This window comes from Myotis daubentonii, chromosome 9 (genome assembly GCF_963259705.1).
Source record: "Myotis daubentonii chromosome 9, mMyoDau2.1, whole genome shotgun sequence".
Taxonomy (NCBI): Eukaryota; Metazoa; Chordata; class Mammalia; order Chiroptera; family Vespertilionidae; genus Myotis; species Myotis daubentonii.
Window position 1 is genome coordinate 46,880,596 of NC_081848.1, and position 23,161 is coordinate 46,903,756.

Genomic DNA, 23,161 nt, shown 5'->3' on the forward strand with positions numbered 1-23,161 from the left:
TCACTGCCAGTGGCAAACTCCAAGTCTGCATGGGAGATTCCTTGTGGTCACTTTCCTCAGAGCTCCCTTCACATCCTTGTTCCTCAGGCTGTAGATGAGGGGATTAAGCATGGGGGTGACCATTGTGTAGAACACAGACACCAGTTTTTTCAGTTCTTTGGAAGACTTTGGTGTCATGTAGGTGACAATTGCTGACCCATAAAAAAGAATGACCACAATGAGGTGGGAGCCACAGGTAGAGAATGCCTTGAGCCGCCCTGCTGCTGACTTCATCCTGACCACAGTCACTATGATGTGGCCATAGGATACCAGAATTAGGGAAACAGGCATGAGGAGAATCACAACCCCCACGAGGAAAATGGCCATCTCTGAAGTCCGGGCATCTGTGGTTGCTAGGATCAATAGTGCAGGCGCCTCACAAAAGAAATGAGCAATACTGTTGCTGCCTCTGTAGGGTAGCCTTAGAGTAAAGGTGGCATCCACCACAGATACCAGAATGCCACTGGCCCATGATCCCACAGCTAGCTGGGCACACACCTTCCAAGTCATGATGGTGGGGTAATGCATAGGCTTACAGATGGCCACATACCGGTCATAGGACATCACTGCCAGAAGGGCACACTGTGTACCCCCCAAAATCAAGAAGAATAGAAGCTGAGCTGCACAACGTGTGAATGAAATGACTTTTTTCCTGGATAGCAGGTGCACTAGGGCCTGAGGAACGATGTTGGTAGAGAAACAGAGGTCAGCCAGAGATAAATTGCAGAGAAAAAAATACATGGGTGTGTGAAGCCGGGAGTCAACCTGAACAAGGGTCAAGAGAAGCACATTTCCAAGCACAGTGACCAGATAGACACCCAGGAATAAGATGAAGAGCAGCTGCTGGGTGTGCGGGTTGTCAGAGAGTCCCAGGAGGAAGAATTCTGTCACCTGTGTCTGATTTGTCTGTCTCATGGTTTGTCTCCTTTTTCAGTACCAAGTCACTACACGCTAAACAGGTGTGTGTCACCTATAAAATTATGTAAGTCAGAGTTGGTGTGTGTAACCTATAAAATATATAATTAAATGTTGCCTCCAATCACTACCAACCATTTCAAGAATCCCCTTTATAAGGTTTTTAGAAGATGGTCATGCTGCTTTACTTGGAACATTTCAATTTTGCAAGACTTAATACTTTATAAGTTGGTGCGTTCATTGTTAGTGTCATCTGGCAAGTGTAGACTAGATCCAAAATCATCTTCTTTATTCTGAATATCAGATATCTAATAATAAAAAGACAGATTAAATTCATGTGTAAAGTCATGCAATTTAATTTCACTTTGTTATTAACTAAAGCAGGGGTCCTCAAACTTTTTAAACAGGGGGCCAGTTCACTGTCCCTCAGACCGTTGGAGGGCCGGACTATAGTTTAAAAAAACACACACTATGAACAAATTCCTATGCACACCGCACATACCTTATTTTGAAGTAAAAAAACAAAAGGGGAACAAATACAGTATTTGTATTTGCATGTGGCCCGCGGGCCATAGTTTGAGGACCCCTGAACTAAAGCCTTTGAGTCTTGTGTTGCTCTTGCCACACCTCTCCCATCTCATGTTGGTGCAAATATTTTTAAGTCTTTGGATATACAACTGTTTCTGTTGTCTCCTTCTTGAATGGGTGGTCATGAAGGCATAAGAAATCAAACAGAGCCAAAGTACCCTGCAGAACTGACTTTTGTCTTAGAGAAAATAACCCGTTCTGAAGGAGCTGGGAAACCAAGAGGTAACTCTGGATAGTGTACCATAATCTCTTTGGAAATTCTTTCCTCACCTTCAGCTAGAGCTCCCAAATATCAATGAACTTCCAAAATAACAGACACACCATCATGACATAATTTCCATGCTAAGCCACCAGCATGGCTATTTTTCAGACTACCTGGCACTGATCTGCAACCTCCAGCCCATCATCTCTCCCTGCCTGATGTTATCTGTCTACTCCACCCAGAAATGACAAACTCCTTTGAAAGTTGTGTCTATGTCTTTCATTTTTGTGTACTTTATTAGACATAACATAGAGCTTTGTTCAATAAATTATCATTAATTAAATAAATCAAATAAAAAGTTGTTTAAAAAGCCTGCCTAAAAATTAAGAATTCGGGAATAATAATAAAATATCATAGGGCTTCTCCAACAAGAGTAAAAGGAAATTTAATTTAAAGTCTAAATTTTAAGGCTCTACATGAGGGCTATCAACTCTTTATCTTTCTGATAAAATACTTCAAATTATGTTTAAATACATAAAATGCATACATACATACACATGCACATACATATAAAAATAGGATGTACAGGATTGTAAGGAAACCATTACATCAAAATATAGTCAAAATAGTTTTAGAAAACAAATATGTGATATAATAATACATGTGCTTCTTCAAATCATTAAATTTTTTAAATGTTGTGATGGATCTAATAACCACCTTAATTTAAAAATTATGAACTTAAATGATATTTTGAGATATCTTCAACAACTGCAATGTGATATAAATGTACCTCTGATTTCCACTGGTGATGAAGCCATGGATACTACAATGCTGGATACTATAAAACAAGAAAGAAATTTTAGATTCACTTTAATGTAAATAGCATTCACAGCTAAATTAAAGAATTCCCTGAATTTCAAGTTACGAACTATTAGGCTCGTGGAATTGCCAGGAATTTTCTCAAAAAAAGACACAGTTACACTCTATATAATCTGATAATGAAGTCTTAGGCATTTGGATGGGTCTGCGAGTCAAACTGATGACAGATTTCAATTTATCATTGAAATAATAAATGAATCAATAAAATGTTAATATGAACAATCACATCTCTGCACAGTGTTAGCATCGTTTTCATTGAACATACATCACACTTTGAATATTCAGTCACCTTATTTGTTGAGTAAATGTATTCGGCCAAGAATTTCCTTCAGATACAAACAGAAGACCTAGCTTCTGAGGCCAAAGACTCTCAGATAGGAAGGACAAACTATAGTCACAGTTTATCCCCAGTGCCAGTGTGTTCTCTGGAACATCATAGATTCCCAGCAAATATTCGTTTAATGAATGAATGTACTGGACCAAGTGAGTCTGTATGATCTAACACTTACAAATAAAAGTAATATAGAATTGTGTCTAGTGGGAAATATAGTCTATTTTTAAATAGCTGATATAAAAATAAATTTTGAGAACACAAGTAATTTTAAGATAGGTACTTTTGGAATTATCATCCACCTAGTGGAAGGTACTGTCTGGTTAGTGCGTAAAGTCTCCAGGTTATGGTTCAGCTCAGGTCCCTTACACTTACTTCTCCTGCCACAGTTCAAACCCTCCCCAGAGTAGAATTTAGTGCAATAGTATCAATTATGTGTCTAGATCTCAGAGAAAATTAAATGGTAAGCAAATAATGGTTCTCACTTTTGATGAAAAGATATAGAGGATAACACTAAACACTTGTCTCAAAGTTCTAAGTGATGCCCAAGTCGGTGGTTAACTTAGTGGAAGGGCAACTACAGGATATTGCTGATTTCTAAGCCTTCTTACCCATTCCCCACTCCCACCTATCTCCAACACACATAGAAATAGACACACACAAGTACACACATTCACAAAAAGCAAATATATCCTAGACACATAAATGTATTTACAGCAGGATGTGCTTACCTCCATCATAGCTCTTAACAAATTACGTTGAAATTATTTTCTTTCTCTGTCACTATAAGATATTCAAGAGCAGCAACCATACCTCACTCATCTTTATTCACAGCAAATATGATAAATCCTGGCATGGAATAAGTGTCTAGCACATGTTTTTGAGCTGATTTGACCTGAACCAAAATAGCAGAAGACAGTGAATGAGTCAGAGATAAGTGTGACTTGTGACCTGTCAGATGGCAGGAATGCTCACTGACCCTGGGAGTACAATATTAGAAGACTACATCCCTGACTGCTCCCAATTTGTTTTTTTTAAAGCATGTTATTCTCCCATGCGAATGTGAAGGATAAAATGCTCCCTGGGCAACCTCAGGGTCAGGAAGCTTCTCCAAGAGAACCATGTCTGCTGTCAGTATTTCGTGTTATTCTGTCTTCCAGATTTAACATTAAATTTTAAGTGCATTTCTCTAAAAATGGCACGTATTACTTGATGTGGAATGGGATGGTAAGGTCACAGAGCCAAGCATTGTCTAATTGGCATTTCTTTTAGAAAGAGGATACTGAGGAAATCCATAGGAACCAAGAGAACATATGAAATTTCTCTTCAGATTCCAAAATCTTTCATCCTCAAAATCACCTACCCCCTACCTTCCGTATCCACGTACTTTACTGTCTCCACAGCCCCACACACACATAAGAATTCACACCCAGAGGACCGGACCAATAATGACTCCATGGAAGCTCTGCTTATGTCTCCATCAGGTGAAGACCATGGTTTGATAAGATAGATCTGCTGTGGAAAAAAACACCTTGGCTAGATTTATTACAGAAGATTTAACCCTAAGAATCACATTGCTTGGACAAATTAGTTGAATTAAAAAAATCAAATCTATGAAGGGATTGAAACCAATTCACTCCCAATATATGCCAAGTTACCCTCTTTGTTCAACTTGTGCCTTGTCTTTCCCTCCCTCCAATACACTTACCAACATTTTCTCATACCTGGGAGAAAAACGTTCAAACCAGCAAAGACATCTCACAGTTGAGGGGGAAACTGCTGCAGGTGCAGCAAGTGCATTGGCTGCAGAAGGGGCAGAGCGGAGACTGGGAGCATCTTGTTATGAAGTCAAAGGGCTCAGTAACATCAAGGACAAGGCAGGAGGGGAATCCCCACATCCCCCATGTCCAGAGGTCTTAGCATTGACTTCAGGGCAACAATAGTTCCATTTAAGTGAGCAGAGGAATACATGAGCAGTCTCTGGAGCAGGTATCGTGCTCAGGAGAATTCTGAATCATTAGGGTGGATCCTGAGCTGCATTTCCTCTCAGAAGGTTCCCAAATGGTTGTGAGGACAGATGTCAGCACTCACATCTCCATTTGGGGAAGAATGTAGATGCAAAAAATGTAGAGTTAATTCAATCCACAGGTGTATTTTAAAATAATACAGCATGATCAAATATGACTTATCTCTGGGATGCTAATGTTTCAACAACAGAAACCCAACAAAGAAATTCACAAATTATTACACTGAAAAATAAAATCAGATAAAAATCTCAGTGATGTAGAAAACACATGTGTTAAGAAAAAAAACACCTATTTATTATGTTTTAATCTTTGTAAATCATAAATAAGATAAAGGGTTTTTTTAACCTGGTTGGTTATGCACCAAAACCCAACAACACTTCTCATATTTAATAGAGAAATTATTGGTGCAGTCTCTAAGATAGACAGAAAATGCTGCCCACACCATTACTGTTTAGCAAAGTACTGGGAGTCATGAAGAACACAATGAAGAAAGAAAAAAGATAAAAGGAAAAGATATAAGGCATAAGAAATGGAAGAGAAAAAAATAAAAATTTACTATTTGCTGATCATATGATTACCAGCCTAAAAGAATTCAATGAACAAACTGCTAGAAGCAATAAAGATGTGCAAGTTTCCTGTATCAGAGTTCAACCTAAAAAACAAACAAACAGTTTTCTTTACCTCTCTACCAGCAATAACCAATTGGAATATAATTTTTAAAATGGTACAATTTCACAATAGCAGCAAAAATTATGAAGTATATGGAAACAAATCAAGAATACACAAGATCTCCATGGTGGTAAAAAATTAGCTCTCGTGAAGTAGATCATTTGAATAAATGGAGAAATATTTCATCTCTTGGATCAGATGACTTTAATATTATAAAGATATAATTTCTACCTAAATTGATCTATAAGTTTAGGGTAATACCAATTACCATTCCAGTTGGATATTTTTAGTAACCCAAAATATTTACTCTTACATTTATGTAGAGAAATAACAATCCATACTTAGTCAGAATATTGAAAGAGGTCATGTGGGAATGCCCTACCAGATATTGAGGCATATTGCCAAACCACAAAAATAAAATTCAGGAGAATTCTGAATCATTAGGGCAGATCCTGAGCTGCATTTCCTCTCAGAAGGTTCCCAAATGGTTGTGAGGACAGATGTCAGCACTCACATCTCCATTTGGGGGAGAATGTAGATGCAAACAATGTAGAGTTAATTCAATCCACAGGTGTATTTTAAAATAATACAGCATGATTAAATATGACTTACCTCTGGGATGCTAATATTTCAACAACAGAAACCCAACAAAGAAATTATAAAAAAGAACTAATAAACAAATGGAGCCAAACTGAGAGCTCATAGATAGATCCATATGTAAATTTCATGTAAAACAAAGTTAATTGCAAAAATCATTAGGGAAAGGACAAATAGTTCAGTAAATATTGTTGGTAAAATTAGTTGACTACAATGAGAAAAATAAAACTGAATTTCTACCTAACATGACATAAGGAGGTAGTCTCCAACAGGATTAGATACCTAAAAGTTAAAATAGAACAATGACATTATAGAAGAAAACATAACAGTACACCTCACTGACTTAGAGTACAAATATTCTGAAGCACAACCAATAAAGAAAAATTTGATGAATTTGATTTTATAAAATCTGAAATTTGTGTTTAATAAAGAACATTAAGAACAAAGTTAAAAGATAAATAAAAATGGATGAATTTTTTTTTGCTTTATCTAAAATCTAAGAAATAAGAACTTGCTACCAGGGATTCACAATGAATTATACAAATCAACAAGAAAAATAAAGACCCCCCCCCCAAAAAAAAATAGCAGAGAATATAAAAAGGGAATTTACCAAAAAAAAAGAGGGTAACTTCAAAGGGCTACGTGAATATAAAGCAATGCTCAAATTATTAGTAAAGAAATATCTACAAAGTAAAACAACAGAGATATTTATTTACCTGTGTTAGTAATAATGTGCTGGAAAAACAGTAGAAAATAGGGGAGCACACTTACATTGGGATGAAGTACAGTCATTCTGGGGGAAAATCCAGTATTACTTGGTCATCTTATGCTTATGCATATTCTATGATATAGCAATTATTGAGCAAAATATTCTCACACAGACTCAGTCTTGGGATATTTGTGGTTCTGTTATTTGTGTTGGTGATATGGTGTGTAATTGGGATATCTCTCCCTGGGAGAGGATATAAATGAAAATTCGATGGATGAACACCAAGGATATTCCACAGTCAGAGAGTTTGGATGTATATGTACCAACATGAATGATCTTAAAGACTTAGAACTGAGTGAGAAAAGTAAGAAACAAAGGGGCATATAACACAATATCATTTATATAAATTATAAATACATATACAGAAAATAATAATTTTGTGAGACCAGATGAAAAGCACTGCATACAATAGAAGGTTATGAGGTCAATGGGAATGATGCATGGATATATACATATATTAAACAAATAAAATAAATGTATAGATAAATAAACAAGAGAGGGGCTTTAAAATCATTAATCACTGTAATATGTCACTGAGGATTGTAATTAATTAAATTCCCCACACCTAAGACTCAAACAAATACACAAACAAGCAATAGGAGGAATTAAGATTGCAGGATACTTGTACAGAAATAGAAAGTCAGAAAAAGAACAGACTAGAGCAGTGATGGGGAACCTATGACATGCTTGTCAGAGGTGACATGCGAACTCATTTTTTTGGTTGATTTTTCTTTGTTAAATGGCATTTAAATATATAAAATAAATATCAAAAATATAAATCTTTGTTTTACTATGGTTGCAAATATCAAAAAATTTCTATATGTGACACGGCACCAGAGTTAAATTAGGGTTTTCAAAATGCTGACATGCCGAGCTCAAAAGGTTCGCCATTACTGGACTAGAGACTATAAAAATAGACCAAATCTCATGGGAGTTTATGTTTTGAAATTAAATGTATTGGATTGATAACATCATATAAGTTTCAGGTTTACTATTTTATAATACATCATCTGTGTATTCCATTGTGTGCCCACCACCCAAAGTTTGGTCTCCTCTTGTCACCATATCTTAGACCCCCTTTACACTCTTCATCCTCTCCCTAACCCCTTCCCCTTTGGTAACCACCATAGGGTTGTCTGTGTCTATAATTTTTTTTGTTCCTTTGTTGCTTTTTATTTTATATCCCACATATGAGTGAAATCATATGGTTCTTGTCTTTTTCTAACTTATTTCACTTCACATGATATTCTCAAAATCCATCCATGTTGTTGCAAATGGCAATATTTCATCTTTTTAATGACTAAGTAGTATTCCATTGTATGTAGGTGTTCTAGATCTTCTTTATCCAATCATTGGTAGAAGGACATTCAGTGCCGGAAGCCGGTCCATCCTTGCTGCTTGACACAGTCACTGCAGGATAGAAACATCTGCACAGCATATGTTTCAAGGGACCTGGCGTATATAGCATACTGTTCTTAATATGTTTGCTCCCCTTAGCGCTGTGTGTTTTAACCAAGGTCACCTCTCCGAGAAAGGTTGTTTCCCTAGGTAGGGATTTTTCCCTGAAGTTAGGGAGGGGATGAAACTCCTTAACTAAGTGCCAGGCAGGTAGTTAATCACTTTAACTACAAACAATCATGCTTAAGCTACATAATTTTTACTCCCTGGAATGGAGATAAGAAACGCCCTAACCTTTGTAATAGAAATTGACAAGATTAAAATCAACTGGTATAAATACGGATGTAACAAGACAATAAACAGCAGAACCTCTCTGGAGATCCAGACCAGAACTTGGCTGGAGATCCTGGCTAGGGATCCTGGCTAGGCTGCTGATCAACTGAACACTGTCTCCGTGTCCTTCCTTCTTCGCCGACTCCGTCTACGCCTTTGGGAACCCCTGGACCTGCTGGGGTTGGACCCCGGCAATTCAGGTTGTTTCCATGTATTGGCTATTGTAAATTAATAGTTTAAGAAACAAGTAGTTTGCCCTGACTGGTTTGGCTCAGTGGATAGAACGTCGGCCTGCGGACTGCAGGGTCCTGGGTTAGATTCTGGTCAAGGGCATGTACCTTGGTTGCAGGCACGTCCCCAGTAGGGGGTGTGCAGGAGGCAGCTGATCAATGTTTCTCTCTCATCGATGTTTCTAACTCTCTATCCCTTCTCCTTTCCTCTCTGTAAAAAATCAATAAAAATATATATTTTTTAAAAAGAAACAAGTAGTTTAAGAAACAGTTGTATACAAAATGATCTTTTAACTGGTAATTATCCTCACAAAAGAAATGCTTTGACTTTATGTCCACTAAAAGAGTATCCTATATTATAAAAAGCCTAATATGCTAAGTGTTCATTTGTCCAGTCAGCCGTTCAACCAATCAAAGTGTAATATGCTAATGATATGCTAAGGCCTCGCAACTGCTCACTATGACATGGTGCACTGACCACCAGGGGGCAGATGCTCCAACCGGTAGGTTAGCTTGCTCCTGGGGTCCGGCCTACCAGGACTGAGCAAGACAGGCCGGACACACCCTGGAGCCCTCCCACAGACCCTCCCCGGCCCCCAATCGTGCATCCCTCCCTGGTCCCTCTGCATGGCCTGTGCCCTCACACAATCCGGGACCCCTCAGGGGATGTGGGAAAGCCAGTTGTGGCCCTAATGATGGAACAACTGATTGCTATGACGTGCAATGCAGGAGCTGCCCCCTGGTGGTCAGTGCACTCCCACAGGGGTGCGCCGCTCAGCCAGAAGCCAGGCTCATGGGTGGTGGCAGGAGCCTCTCCCGCCTCACAGCAGCACTAAGAATGTCCCCATGGAGAGCGGGCCTAAGCGGTGAGTCAGACATCCTCCCAGACTGCAACAGGGTGCAGGCCAGGCTGAGGGACCCCCCACCCCCGCACAAGTGCACAAGTTTCATGCACCAGGCCTCTAGTAACTTTAATATAACAGCACTTTCAAGATTCCTCTTGTCATGTTGATATTAGGACAGTATTAACCAAGTTAAACTCTATCCCTTATGGTGATCACAGGGCACCAAAACAACCATAAACAGAAATGGGAGTACAATTCTTCAATCAAGTTGCATTACTCAAATAGAAAGTTGGCATCCAGATAATCCTATATCTTCTCATTGTCCTTTCTATGTAGTCACCATATAAATTAAAACACAAGTTTGGTAACTTGTAAACCTCTTAGAAATAGATCAACGGATGCTTTTTGAATGACACTAGTGTGGAATTTGAAAGAGGGGTGAGCATGCTCTGAAGGCTTTAGTCTGTGATTTCACATGTAACACTAAGTGCCTTAGGGTGTCTCAGAGGGGGGAAAGATAATAAAGTTGAGGGCTCTTAAAGCTCCAGGGAATGTTTATTTACATCACTCTCAGGACCTCAGCCTTAAATATTTCTGTGAAGGAAAATTCTCTGTTCAGAACTGGGACCTAGGAGAATTGGAGTTTGTACCTTGAATCAAATAAGGCAAAAGGCTTGGAATGAAGTCACACTGATAGGATGACTCTAGTGCTCGGGCACCAACCCACAGTTGGTGCTATTCTTCAAGAGTGGGTCTGCAGGCTGCAGAAATCAGTCCCTCCGCACTTGATCCTGGATCCTTAAACCAATGACTCCTCAGCCCTGGTTCTGCCTGGTCTCTCCCTCAGGTGAGCGTGGGAAAACTGCTGCCGAGCTCAGTTTGTGGGATTCTGAAGTCCTGGTTGAGGGGGTGGGGAGGTGCGCATGGTGTTGGGAAAGATTAACTTTGTCATTTATTCTCTTACACCTCGTTTTCCCTGCTACACTCGCAGAGACCACAGTTCTATTCCCACTCTTCTTCTTTAGAAACTTAACCCCCAAATCCTCTTCCAGACTTTCTCCTTCAGGGATGAGGCTGTTTCTAGAGAGACCACGGAGGCTGCACCCTCCCACATTACTTTCCTCTTGCTGTTGAAAAGCTCCTGCCTGGCTCTCCCTCCCCTGTCCTCTGATGTCAGCCCTTCAGTTTTCATTGCTTCCTTCAGCTTGCATGTGTTCCACCATCTCTTACTGAACAGGTAGAAAAGATGGGGGAAAGTAGGTTTAAAAGTACTACAAATAAATAATACAACAATAAATAATGAATAAACTCCCTTTCTTGCATTCACAAGTGTAAACCTACTTTTCCCTTCCCCTATATGTACATGCACATGTAGGTATGTTGTGGAATTGGTGCAGAAGAAGGGACAGCTGAACACTCGGAGGTATCAGGAAAGAGAACCTTTATTCAAAGCAGTGCTGCTGGTTCAGGGGATTCAAAGATCCAAAGCCTGCACAACTTATACAATGAGATTGCTCCTTATATATTAGTATATTCTTGAGTTTCTTTGTTTTCTAACTACTGGGCTTCTGTGGTGGACTTTCACAGCCCCTCCTGAGTCAGTTAAAATGGGGAATTTAGATTGTATCTGTTATGCCCAGATTTCAAGATCCCCAATAGACCAACAGGGAGCCAGCCAAGTCCGATGCAAAAGCAGAGAGTCTTTATTATTATTATTACAGACCCGGGTCTGGCTCCCAGCCTCTACCGACTCAACAGCGAGATGAGAGTGCCAGCCCCGTGGGAAAAAGGGCTTTTAATAGGGGGGTGGAGTGAGGGGAGGAGAGATGACTGTGGGCCCTGCCGATTGGCCAGGTGCAAGTCGGGTCTTGTTACACAGGATGTGGTCATATCTATGGCGCGCACGTCCCTTGATTGTCGTTGGTTAGTTTAAAGAAATCCTGGGCGTGGCTAGCAGAGGCTTGGGCTTCTGGGAAGAAGCCTTGCCGAGCACATGGCTGCTAGGGTAAGATGGAGGGCGTAGCCCTCGCCCTTTCATTCCCCACTTTGTCTTGGAACTTCCGGCTCAATCATGAGACAGACTGCATTTCTATTTCACCATTGCTAGAGGCCCGTACTGGGCACACAGAACTATCAACTGAACTATCCCTATAAGCTTAACAAATGGTCCGGTGGAAGGGAAAGAAACCATTTTAGCTTTAACAACTTCTATTGAAATTGGATTTTTCTTTTTAAAATTCCTCCATGGCTATTAAAAAGCCAAATCAAGATCAATTTATCTACTGTATTCAATTTGGCCTGCTGTTTGCATAAACACAACAAGAAGGGTAACTGACTACCTTTGCTGGAACCTCATGGTTGAATTTTAATATGCCCCATAGGGCCAGGAAGCCAAGCCATCCAGCTGCCATCAGTCCTGCCTGCAGTATCTGCTGAGTTAGATGAATTCCTCACCTGTAGCAACTCCACCTGAGCCCACACTCCAGGCTTTAAGGCCCATTTCAGTAGTCCTCCTACTCATTGCGGCCCAGAGTGTGTGGGGGTTCCACAGGGACACAGAGGCATCTTTACTGCTCCCCTTCTACTCTTACCAACCACCAGTGATGGTAGGGCATGGGCCTGATGCTCCAGCGCCAGCCATCTTCAGGGCTTCCAAGTAGGATACCAGGCTTTCTTCATGGCATTCTTACTGCCTTTAAGTCTTTAGAGTCCAGACAGTTCTCTTCAAAACATGATATTCCAGTCAAAGTTTTCCATTAATAAAACCATTATTAGAAACTAGTCTTATTGAATCTATGCAAAGAAATGTATTGCCAGGACTTATTTAGCATTGCCAATATTTCAGAGGAATTATATAAGGAGAAAAACATACTGATCTGCTCTAAGATTTTCTGACTTTCCTTGTCAATTCCTTTTCATGGATTTATAAACCTTTTTTCTATTCATAACCATGCCTCAGACCTTCTATTCCAAACAGGCCTTTCCCGGCTTTACTATCCCTGACATGGGCATGGTTACGCAGGCCTGCAAGACAGTATACATGCTGCCAACCGTTAACTGTCTCTCAACAGAGACCAAAACCTGATGGGCACCTTTCCCTGCCCAGTTGGGCACCTGCCCTCTTGGCAGCTAGACACCTTTTACTTTTGGGGTTCACCCCACACAGTCCCCTTTCAGGATAACCAACATACATTCAAACCTGCAAGAGAATCAAAGGTCAATATAACATATCAATACAATGAAACATAATATTGGCATCATGGCCGCTTCAGGCAGCCAAATCTTCTGCTACTAAACATGTGATCCTATAAATTGCCCTTGTCTCTTTGGAGCCATGTCCATGAAGATGCAGGCATCATCTAAGTCTATTACACAGTATTGTGGGGGCTCCCAGTGGCAGGAGTGATCGCAAGCAATGTTACCAGCATCAGGCAGGTCGAGCACGCTGTAGCTTGAGCTTGAGCGGGTTGCATTGATCTCGATCCACGCTCCACTTGGTGACGAACTCTTCCCGGATCACGGATGGGTCCGCTGACCCGGACGTGAGTGTGATGGACCCAGGTCGCGACGCCGTCTACCTTGAGAGCGGTGGGGGTCGTCAGCACCACAGTGTAGGGACCCTTCCAACGTGGCTCGAGGGTCTCCCGGTGGTGCCTTCTGACGTAGACCCAATTTCCTGGTCTGTGCTGATGAGGAGTTGGGGTTGGGCTGGTCTCGTAGATGGCACGGAGGCGCGGCCAAATGTCCTTGTGTGCCTTCTGGAGCCCTCTCAAGGAAAGAGATAGTTCTTGCAGTAAGAAAGTCAGCTTTAAGGTTAGGAATGATAGGGGGTGGCCTGCCAAACATGATATCATAGGGAGTAGAGCCCAGGGTGTAAGGGGAGTTCCTTACCCGGTAAAGGGCATATGGTAGGAGAGCCACCCAGTCCCCGCCAGTCTCCATGGTTCCTTTCTACCTGCCCTGAACTCTGGGGTCTATAATCACAGTGTAATTTCCAATTTGCCCCAATAGCCCTGGTTACTACCTGAGTTACTTGTAAAATAAAGGCTGGTCCGTTATCGGACCCTATCATAGCCTCCGGTTCTTCCAACCCAACGAGGTTTCGGCCAGTCTCTGAGTCAGATTTCTCCTCTTTTGGAGAACTTCAAAGTCCTGATGGCTTCTAGGTAACCCTGTTTATTAGTTACAGTGCTCTGCTTTCTTGCCTTTCTACCGGTTTCCTTTGTGGCAGAGCAGCAACCAGGCCTCTTTCAAGAGAGTGTGCTAGAAGGGGGTATCAGCCCCTCCTTTGCTAGCAGCAACAGGTACCAAACCCTTTCAGTACATTTGACCAACTTCATTCCTGCCCACCTTTACAGATTCTAAGGCCCATTGTCTTCCTTTAACCAGCAAGCCAAATGACACTGGCCTGTATTATTTAATTCAGCACAGGCAGGGGGAAGGGCCCATGAAATCTCTGCCCTGAAGAACTGTGAGCCCTACCCTTAAATGTCCCAATTAGACTAGAAAAGCCACAAATACCTTTTTTTAATATATTTTTTATTGATTAAGATATTACATATGTGTCCTTGTCCCCACGTTACCCTCTACCCCCCCCCCCACCCCCCCGCTCATGCCCTCACCCCCCCGTTGTCCGTGTCCATTGGTTAGGCCTATATGCTTGCATAAAAGTCCTTTGGTTGATCTTTCCCCCTTACCCCTACCCTCCCCTACCTTCCCTCTAAGGCCCGACAGTCCAATCAATGCCTCTCTGTCTCTGGATCAGTCCTTGTTCATCAGTTTATGTTGTTCATTATATTCCACAAATGAGTGAGATCCTGTGGTATTTATCCACTCTCCAGTTCCATCCATGCGGTGGCAAATGGTAAGAGTTCCTTTTTCTTCTTCCTCTTCTTAAAGAATACCTTTCAGCATTTCATATAATGCTGGTTTGGTGGTGATGAACTCCTTTAGCTTTTTCTTATCCGTGAAGCTCTTTATCTATCTGACCTTCTATTCTGAATGATAGCTTTGCTGGATAAAGTAATCTTGGTTGCAGGTTCTTGCTATTCATCACTTTGAATATTTCTTGCCACTCTCTTCTGGCCTGCATGGTTTCTGTTGAGAAATCAGCTGACAGTCGTATGGGTACTCCCTTGTAGGTAACTGACTGTCTTTCTCTTGCTGCTTTTAACATTCTCTCTTTATCTTTTGCTCTTGGCATTTTAATTATGATGTGTCTTGGTGTGGTCCTCTTTGGATTCCTTTTGTTTGGGGTTCTCTGCGCTTCTTGGACTTGTAAGTCCATTTCTTTCACCAGGTAGGGGAAGTTTTCTGTCATTGTTTCTTCAAAAAGGTTTTCAATATCTTGCCCTCTCTCTCCTTCTGGTACCCCTATAATTCTGATGTTGGTACGCTTGAAGTTGTCCCAGAGGCTCCTTACACTATCTTCATATTTTTGGAATCTCTTTTCTTTTTTCTTTTTCGGTTGGGTCTTTTTTGTTTCTTTGTATTTCAAATCTTTGACTTGATTCTTGGGATCCTCTTGTCTGCTGTTGGACCTCTTTAAATTATTCTTTATTTCAGTCAGTGTATGCTTAATTTCTAGTTGGTCCTTTTTCATGTCCTCCATGGTCTCACTATACTTTTTGAGGGACTCATTAAATTTATCGGCGGTTTCCATAAAATTCTTGAAAAACCTTATAAACGTGGCCTTGAACTCTATATCCAGTCGTTTGATTTCCTCCATTTCTGCCATTTGTGACCTGTTTCTTTGTCTCTGCATTTTGGCTGCTTCCCTGTGTTGATAGAGTGGCCCTGTGCACCAGGTGTCCTGTAGGGCCCAGTGGCTCAGCCTCCCCAGTTACCTGAGGTGGACACTCTTGGTGCACTCTTGGTGCCTTGGTTGTTGTAGGATCACTGGGAGGAATTGACCTCCAGGCCAATTGGCTGTGAGAATCAGCTGTGTCTGAAGTGGGAGAACTTCTGTGCTGAAGACACCCTTCTGGGGCAAGACTTGCTTCAGTGGGGCTTTGGTGCTCACTGAGTCTGCTCCCTGAGTGTGTCCCTTATGGATCTGAGGACTTGCAATCTGGATGGTCCCCCTCTGACCACTGGGTACAGTAGCTCCTGGATCTAAGGAGGTGCTAATTCAGCCTCTGCCTGAGGCCACACAGCAGGAGCCACGAAGAGGCTCAGCTGTGAAGCAATGCAAGCCGCTGCGGGGCCTTCTCTTGGAAGTTCCGGGTCTGCCTGGCTCGGCTGCAGTTAGGTACATTCACATGCAAAAGCCTCTGCTGCAGCCTGGGTGGGGCGGGGTCTCAGGGAATTAAAGGGCGGAGCAAGCAGCTATGGCTGATTCTCCACCCAGCCCTAAGGAGTCCCAGTGACCCGATAATTGCTGCAAGCACCTCTGAGGGAAAGCCGCCCTCAAGTTCGCCCGCTGCCCGACAGTGCAGCTTCTCCCTGTGTGAGTCCTGGGTCCCCAGAGACTTCCCGGAACCGCAGTTCAGAGCAGTCGGGGGCTTGTGATTCAAAAAGACAGCCGCATCCTCAGGTGCCACCCCCTTTCCGCGCACCGCGAGCCGCTGTACCTCTGCACTTCACTTCCGCAGCTCCTCTGGCTCTCAGTGTGCTTTTCTTTCCTTCTAGATGTAGAATTTACACTCAGCCAGCCTTCCTGTTGTTCTGGATGATGTCTGCTCTGTCCTTTGCGTTATTTTTCAATTGTTGTGGGAGGCGGCAATTTCCCAGTGTTTATCTATGCCGCCATCTTAGTTTCCTCCCATAAATACCTTTTAAATCTACCCCAGAATTCCAAAATCCCAACCCAGCACAGAATATCACATAGCAAATCAAAGTTCCCAGCAAACAAACAGACAGAGATGTTTACTAGTTAGGCGGGCCGATTCCACCTCTGACAGAGAGCAAGCGCTCTTGGGGAAAGATCCCAGTGGCCACTCAGGGCACTTTGCTATCAGTCAGAGCATTCAGCCTTAAAGAAATCAAGCGTGTGCTTTTTTTTTTCCCCGCAGACTTCCACACTTACATGAACAAATAATAATATCCAAGTAGACATACAAACATCAAATAAACATTTACACTTACACCCTTTCAGTGAACAAGTACTTTTATAGTCTTGGGATCTTGAGCAAATAACAGGAACACTGCCCAAGTCCCCTGATGGGGGCCTGACAGGAACAGATGTGGGGGCCTCCCTTTCCCACATCCCAAGACAGGATTCTTGACCTATGTCTCATCCAGATAGAAACAGTACTCATACTGAAGAGCACGCCACATTTATACCACAAAATACCAACAAATCAGTTTCAGTTGTGTCGAGATACAGAACAAGTCCCTGAATAGAGATCCTTGATAATCTATATCAGTAATCCATTCACACAATTCCCCAAAAGTTAAAGAGGAAGGAAAGAACCATTCAATGTGCTTCAAGGGGGTTTCGGTGAAGCAACAAAATCAACAGTGTAAACACATTGGACTCACAAACAAAAACCAAAACCAAAAAGGCTCACAAACAAACAAATAAATCCAAAACCAAAAACCAAGAAAACCAAGGCCAGAAGTACCTTTTGACATTTCAGGGGTACCAAGGAAGGAGAAGTTAGGCCACATCCAGACCTTCTCACAATCCACCATCAGTGACCAGTCCCAGCTCATTGGTCTATCATTCATTCAACATTTCTCTTTCCTCCCATCACACCAAAGCCATGCTTTCCAGTTAGTTAGAACTCTTGGTCTTAATTTTTAGGTGACATGTAAATAATTAACATTCCTCAGATTAGCAATACATTCAAATTTTCTTAAGAGACACAGAAATTTCACTAAACAATTTTAAACAACAAAGATACATATTTAAGCAATAAGGAAAGATCAATTTACAGAAGCAGAGACAGCATACAATCTAAACCACAGCTTTGGGTAAACACATTATCTAGAGTCCTTGGGTAACATAGGTTATACTTAGGCATGTCCTGGGTCTCCAGAACACTGAATTGGAGCCCTCCGACCCTGGGACAGCTGCGCTGTCCCTCCTAGGCAAAGGAAAAATGTGCCCTCTAAGATCAGTATGAAACCAGTTTCTACCTGAAATAATCCTACTTTACTTTAGAAATTGGATTATTGCTATCAGTCCCTTTTAAAGACTTTGACATAACCTTTAATTGTCCTTAGTTTAAGGAAAGCAGGGTTTTCTAGATTTAAGAGATTAGCTTAAAAATAAATCTGAGAGGCAAGCACACTTCCTGCCCCATAAAACTCTGCCTTAAAGCTCCACCCCTGAAATTCCATCCTGCCTCAGTGAGACATTGCTAAATCAGAGGAAGGGGCCTTTGCTGTTTCAAGATGGCGGCCCCCAGGGGGGTGGCAAGTCATGTGGCTGCATTGTAGACAAACAGAAATTTTATTAGAATCAGACCAATAAGCAAAGGCATTTAGTTACCACAATTACACAATTTTCCCCAATTCAATCCAAACCTTAAACTTTTAGCTGGCAAGTCAAATATTCAGCATTTCTCAATCAGTAACATTTTTAAGAATAAACTTCAAAAATGCAAGACATTTTAGCATTTGTTCAATTTAGCAAACTCCCAAAGCTTTGGGCCGCCTTTGACTAGAAACAGGTAACCATTAAAATGCAAATTAGTTATATTCTTTCTCCCAAGGATGAGAAACTGGGAAGCAAACCTGTTTTTATAAGTTGCCACTGGCGGGAAATTTTTGCCTACCTGCTTGTTCTGTTGGGGGGAGGGAGGCTAGCCCTTCCTCCATTAGAAATTAACTGGGGAAGCCAGCCTTAATTAAAGGGTGTAGCCATCTTTTACCTGGGCTACTCAGTTTTTTCTTGAGATTCAAATCCAAATTATTGAGCAGTTTTTATAATTTGATTTAGTAAACTTTACTTTTTATTATCAAGTGGCTCTGGAAAACCACATTTGAGCCTTGCAAAACAGGTTCTGGCCTACCTGGTCTTTTCAGATGTAAATTGACCACATTCTTTAAGATTTTGCTACAGGCGGGAGGTGACTATCCCCTTCCTCCATTAAGAAAAGCTTTCTTAATTAACAAAGGACCAGTTTTTTTTTTCCCCTTGGAAAAACTGTTCTTTATTATGGAAATGCCAATCCTGCTGCTATAATCTAGCTAGCATCTTTTTCCCCCCCCTTTGGTAAATAATCAGTCTTGGGCTCCATCCTGCACATTTGCAAAGAGAACTCCAGCTCAAAACTCTATCCAAAATCGGACTATGCGCGCGTTAGTTTTAAGCCAGCTTTTCTCTCTACACGTGCACAGAAATCCCAGACGCATTTACTTGGGGAGGGGGTGACCTATTTTCACAGATCCTCACTCAGACGCTCGCCCGACCGCCACACAAAGGAGGGGAGAGGGCAGGCCCCCTCCCTCCACACTCACACACTTTCACCAGACATTCATTCAGAGTTTAAACAATAACAACTTCCCAACTCCTGAGGGAGCTCTACAGCCTCCCCTAATCTCCTTGAAATGATCAATCACAATACCCAAAGGAGCAGTCTGAGTTCGTCCCATAACGTCTATCCAGTAAGTCCACAGAAAACAGAAAAAAAAAACACAAACACAGACAAATACAGTCTTCCAACTCCATGGAAGCAAAACCAAAACAACCTTCCGACTCCGCGGAAGCAAACTACAGATTAGACGATAGCCATGCACCAACTGGCGGGAGCAACCCACCTCGTCTCAGATTGAGGGGTTTCTACAGACCTTCCGATTCCGTGGAAGCAAAACTACACCCCTCCAGATGGAGGATCGGGGCGTCCCCCAACTCCTCCTGCCCGTGATCCCCCAGTGCGTCCACCTAGATCATTACGAGCATTTACAGATTTCAGAAACGAGCTCGCACAGAACAGAACACACAACGACACAGACACCTACCATCGTCAGTCAGACTCTCCGGATCGGGGGTCCCTCGATGGTCTTGGGAATCTCGGACGAGCCCCCAAATGTTATGCCCAGATTTCAAGATCCCCAATAGACCAACAGGGAGCCAGCCAAGTCCGATGCAAAAGCAGAGAGTCTTTATTATTATTATAGACCCGGGTCTGGCTCCCAGCCTCTACCAACACAACGGCGAGACGAGAGTGCCTGCCCTGTGGGAAAAAGGGGTTTTAATAGGGGGGTGGAGTGAGGGGAGGAGAGATGACTGTGGGCCCTGCCAATTGGCCAGGTGCAAGTCGGGTCTTGTTACACAGGATGTGGTCATATCTATGGCGCGCACGTCCCTTGATTGTCATTGGTTAGTTTAAAGAAATCCTGGGCGTGGCTAGCAGAGGCTTGGGCTTCTGGGAAGAAGCTTTGCCGAGCACATGGCTGCTAGGGTAAGATGGAGGGCGTAGCCCTCGCCCTTTCAGTATCTAAATGCCTAACCTGGATGGTGCCTGGTGAACTCCCACTAGCTAAGCTGTTACATCTTGGTTTATGGCCCTTGTAAATTGGGAGTATTTAAGTAAATAGGTCTTGCAAGACCCAGATAACTAAGGAAGGGGCAGTGACTTGATTATAGACTAACAAAAATGTGCATTAGGATACTAATTATCTAATTATCTAATTACAGAGTCAGGCTGCTAGCCCCCCTACATTCTTTCACAGGTACAAGTGCATGAACACATATATGTAGCACCTAGCTCATAGTAAATGATTGAATAATTTTTGTTAATTTATTGATTATTTAATGAGGCTCAGAAATATTAAAATACAAAAGTATTGCAGTAGGTTCAGGAATAAGATAAATATTAATATATAGCATAATTTAATAAGATAGATTTTATGGGTTCTGTAAATGGACAAACAATGGGTCTGTGCTGCTTATCACTACTTGATCCAAATAAACAAGAGACAGGGTTGAATCATATATGAGCATTTATTCCCATACTGCCAGCAGTATGGGAGAGCAGCAGATTAGCCACAAAAATCTGCTCTGCAGCTCCCCATAAGCCAACTGTTTATATAGGTAGAACTACAAAGGAAGAGTAGGAAAAAGGGCAGTTTACAGATATGCAAAAGGACTAGGGCAGTGATTCTCAACCTTCCTAATGCCGCAACCCTTTAATACAGTTCCTCATGTTGTGGTGACCCCCAACCATAAAATTATTTTCATTGCTACTTCATAACTGTAATTTTGCTACTGTAAATAATATGTAATTATATATGTGTTTTCCGATGGTCTTAGGCGACCCCTGCGAAAGGGTCATTCAACCCCCAAAGGGGTCGCGACCCACAGGTTGAGAACCGCTAGACTAGGGGTCTTCAAAGGGCTTAGTTATATGCAAGGGCTGGGGTTATATGTGGAAATAGCCCAAGGGAGTGCCAGATGGGCAATTAACAGGTAAGCAGGCTGGAGGTTTGCAAAGGCCTGCAGGTATGCAGAAAGGCTGGAGATCTTTAAAGGGCTGGTGATTCTGGTTTCTGCAGCATAATTGTTATCTTTCCATGATAATCGGCAGCTCCAAATGGGGAGGAAGAGCTGCATCTCCAGGTCAGCTCCAGCCAGGGTAGATTGTGCCTTCTTCTTCTTTCTTTTTTTTTAAAATATATTTTATTGATTTTTTACAGAGAGAAAGGGAGAAAGATAGAGAGTTAGAAACATCGATGAGAGAGAAACATCGATCAGCTGCCTCCTGCAAACTTCCCACTGGGGATGTGCCCGCAACCAAGGTACATGCCCTTGACCAGAATAGAACCTGGGACCCTTGGGTCCACAGGCCAACGCTCTATCCACTGAGCCAAACCAGTTAGGGCAGAATGTGCCTTCTTTAATCAAAATAAAACAATCATGGTTAACGGAGTATGATTAATATTTCTTACAATACTAGCTGGTTCCCCAAATTCTATTGCTGCCCCCTTTCAGTTCCATGGTTTATAAAAATGCGGATATTTCTCAGAGGAGTTCCTAACTCTTAGATGCTAAAAAAACTAACCAGAAGGAAGGCCCTCCTTCTTATTGCTCCATGAATTACTGTCCTTCTTCTACGGAGGAAGTGCTGGGTGAAGGATGGAGGGTGGGTCCCTGGATAAGGCCAAAGGATGAGACTCATACCATGCTCTAGTCTTGCTAAGGAAACTACTCAGCAAATCTTTCAAATAGAGAACCAGCAGGGTCTCACTGCCAGTGGCAAACTCCAAGCCTGCATGGGAGATTCCTTGTGGTCACTTTCCTTAGAGCTCCCTTCACATCCTTGTTCCTCAGGCTGTAGATGAGGGGATTAAGCATGGGGGTGACCATTGTGTAGAACACAGACACCAGTTTTTCCTGTTCTTTGGAAAACTTTGGTGTCATGTAGGTGACAATTGCTGACCCATAAAAAAGAATGACCACAATGAGGTGGGAGCCACAGGTAGAGAATGCCTTGAGCCGCCCTGCTGCTGACTTCATCCTGACCACAGTCACTATGATGTGGCCATAGGATACCAGAATTAGGGAAACAGGCACGAGGAGAATCACAACCCCCATGAGGAAAATGGCCATCTCTGAAGTCCGGGCATCTGTGGTTGCTAGGATCAATAGTGCAGGCGCCTCACAAAAGAAATGAGCAATACTATTGCTGCCTCTGTAGGGTAGCCTTAGAGTAAAGGTGGCATCCACCACAGATACCAGAATGCCACTGGCCCATGATCCCACAGCTAGCTGGACACATACCTTCCAAGTCATGATGGTGGGGTAATGCATAGGGTTACAGATGGCCACATACCGGTCATAGGACATCACTGCCAGAAGGGCACACTGTGTACAACCAAAAATAAAAAAGAGTAGAAGCTGAGCTGCACAACGTGTGAATGAAATGACTTTTTTCCTGGATAGCAGGTGCACTAGGGCCTGGGGGACGATGTTGGTAGAGAAACAGAGGTCAGCCAGAGATAAATTGCAGAGAAAAAAATACATGGGTGTGTGAAGCCGGACGTCAACCTGAACAAGGGTCAGGAGAAGCACATTTCCAATCACAGTGACCAGATAGACACCCAGGAATAAGATGAAGAGCAGCTGCTGAGTGTGCGGGTTGTCAGAGAGTCCCAGGAGGAAGAATTCTGTCACCTGTGTCTGATTTGTCTGTCTCATGGTTTGTCTCTTTTTTCAGTACCAAGTCACTACACACTAAACATAGGTGTGTGTCACCTATAAAATTATGTAATTCAGAGTTGGTGTGTGTAACCTATAAAATATATAATTAAATGTTGCCTCCAATCACTACCAACCATTTCAAGAATCCCCTTTATAAGGTTTTTAGAAGATGGTCATGCTGCTTTAGTTGGAATATTTTCAATTTTGCAAGACTTAATACTTTATAAGTTGGTGCGTTCATTTTTAGTG

General features: G+C 42.2%; 2 protein-coding genes across 2 annotated transcripts; both read right to left on the bottom strand.

Annotated features, from left to right (window-relative positions):
• LOC132241675 (olfactory receptor 2D2-like) lies at positions 1 to 954 on the bottom strand. The gene has a single exon (XM_059710613.1). The coding sequence runs from the start codon at positions 952 to 954 to the stop codon at positions 1 to 3; it is 954 nt and encodes a 317-aa protein (XP_059566596.1).
• An 11,438-nt stretch (positions 955 to 12,392) lies between these two features.
• LOC132240926 (olfactory receptor 2D2-like) lies at positions 12,393 to 22,909 on the bottom strand. Its single transcript, XM_059708776.1, has 3 exons — positions 22,007 to 22,909; positions 20,244 to 20,252; positions 12,393 to 13,953 (listed from the first exon to the last, which is right to left on the bottom strand). The coding sequence occupies exons 1-3, from the start codon at positions 22,907 to 22,909 to the stop codon at positions 13,891 to 13,893; spliced, it is 975 nt and encodes a 324-aa protein (XP_059564759.1). The 3' UTR covers positions 12,393 to 13,890.
• Between the last annotated feature and the right edge of the window lie 252 nt (positions 22,910 to 23,161).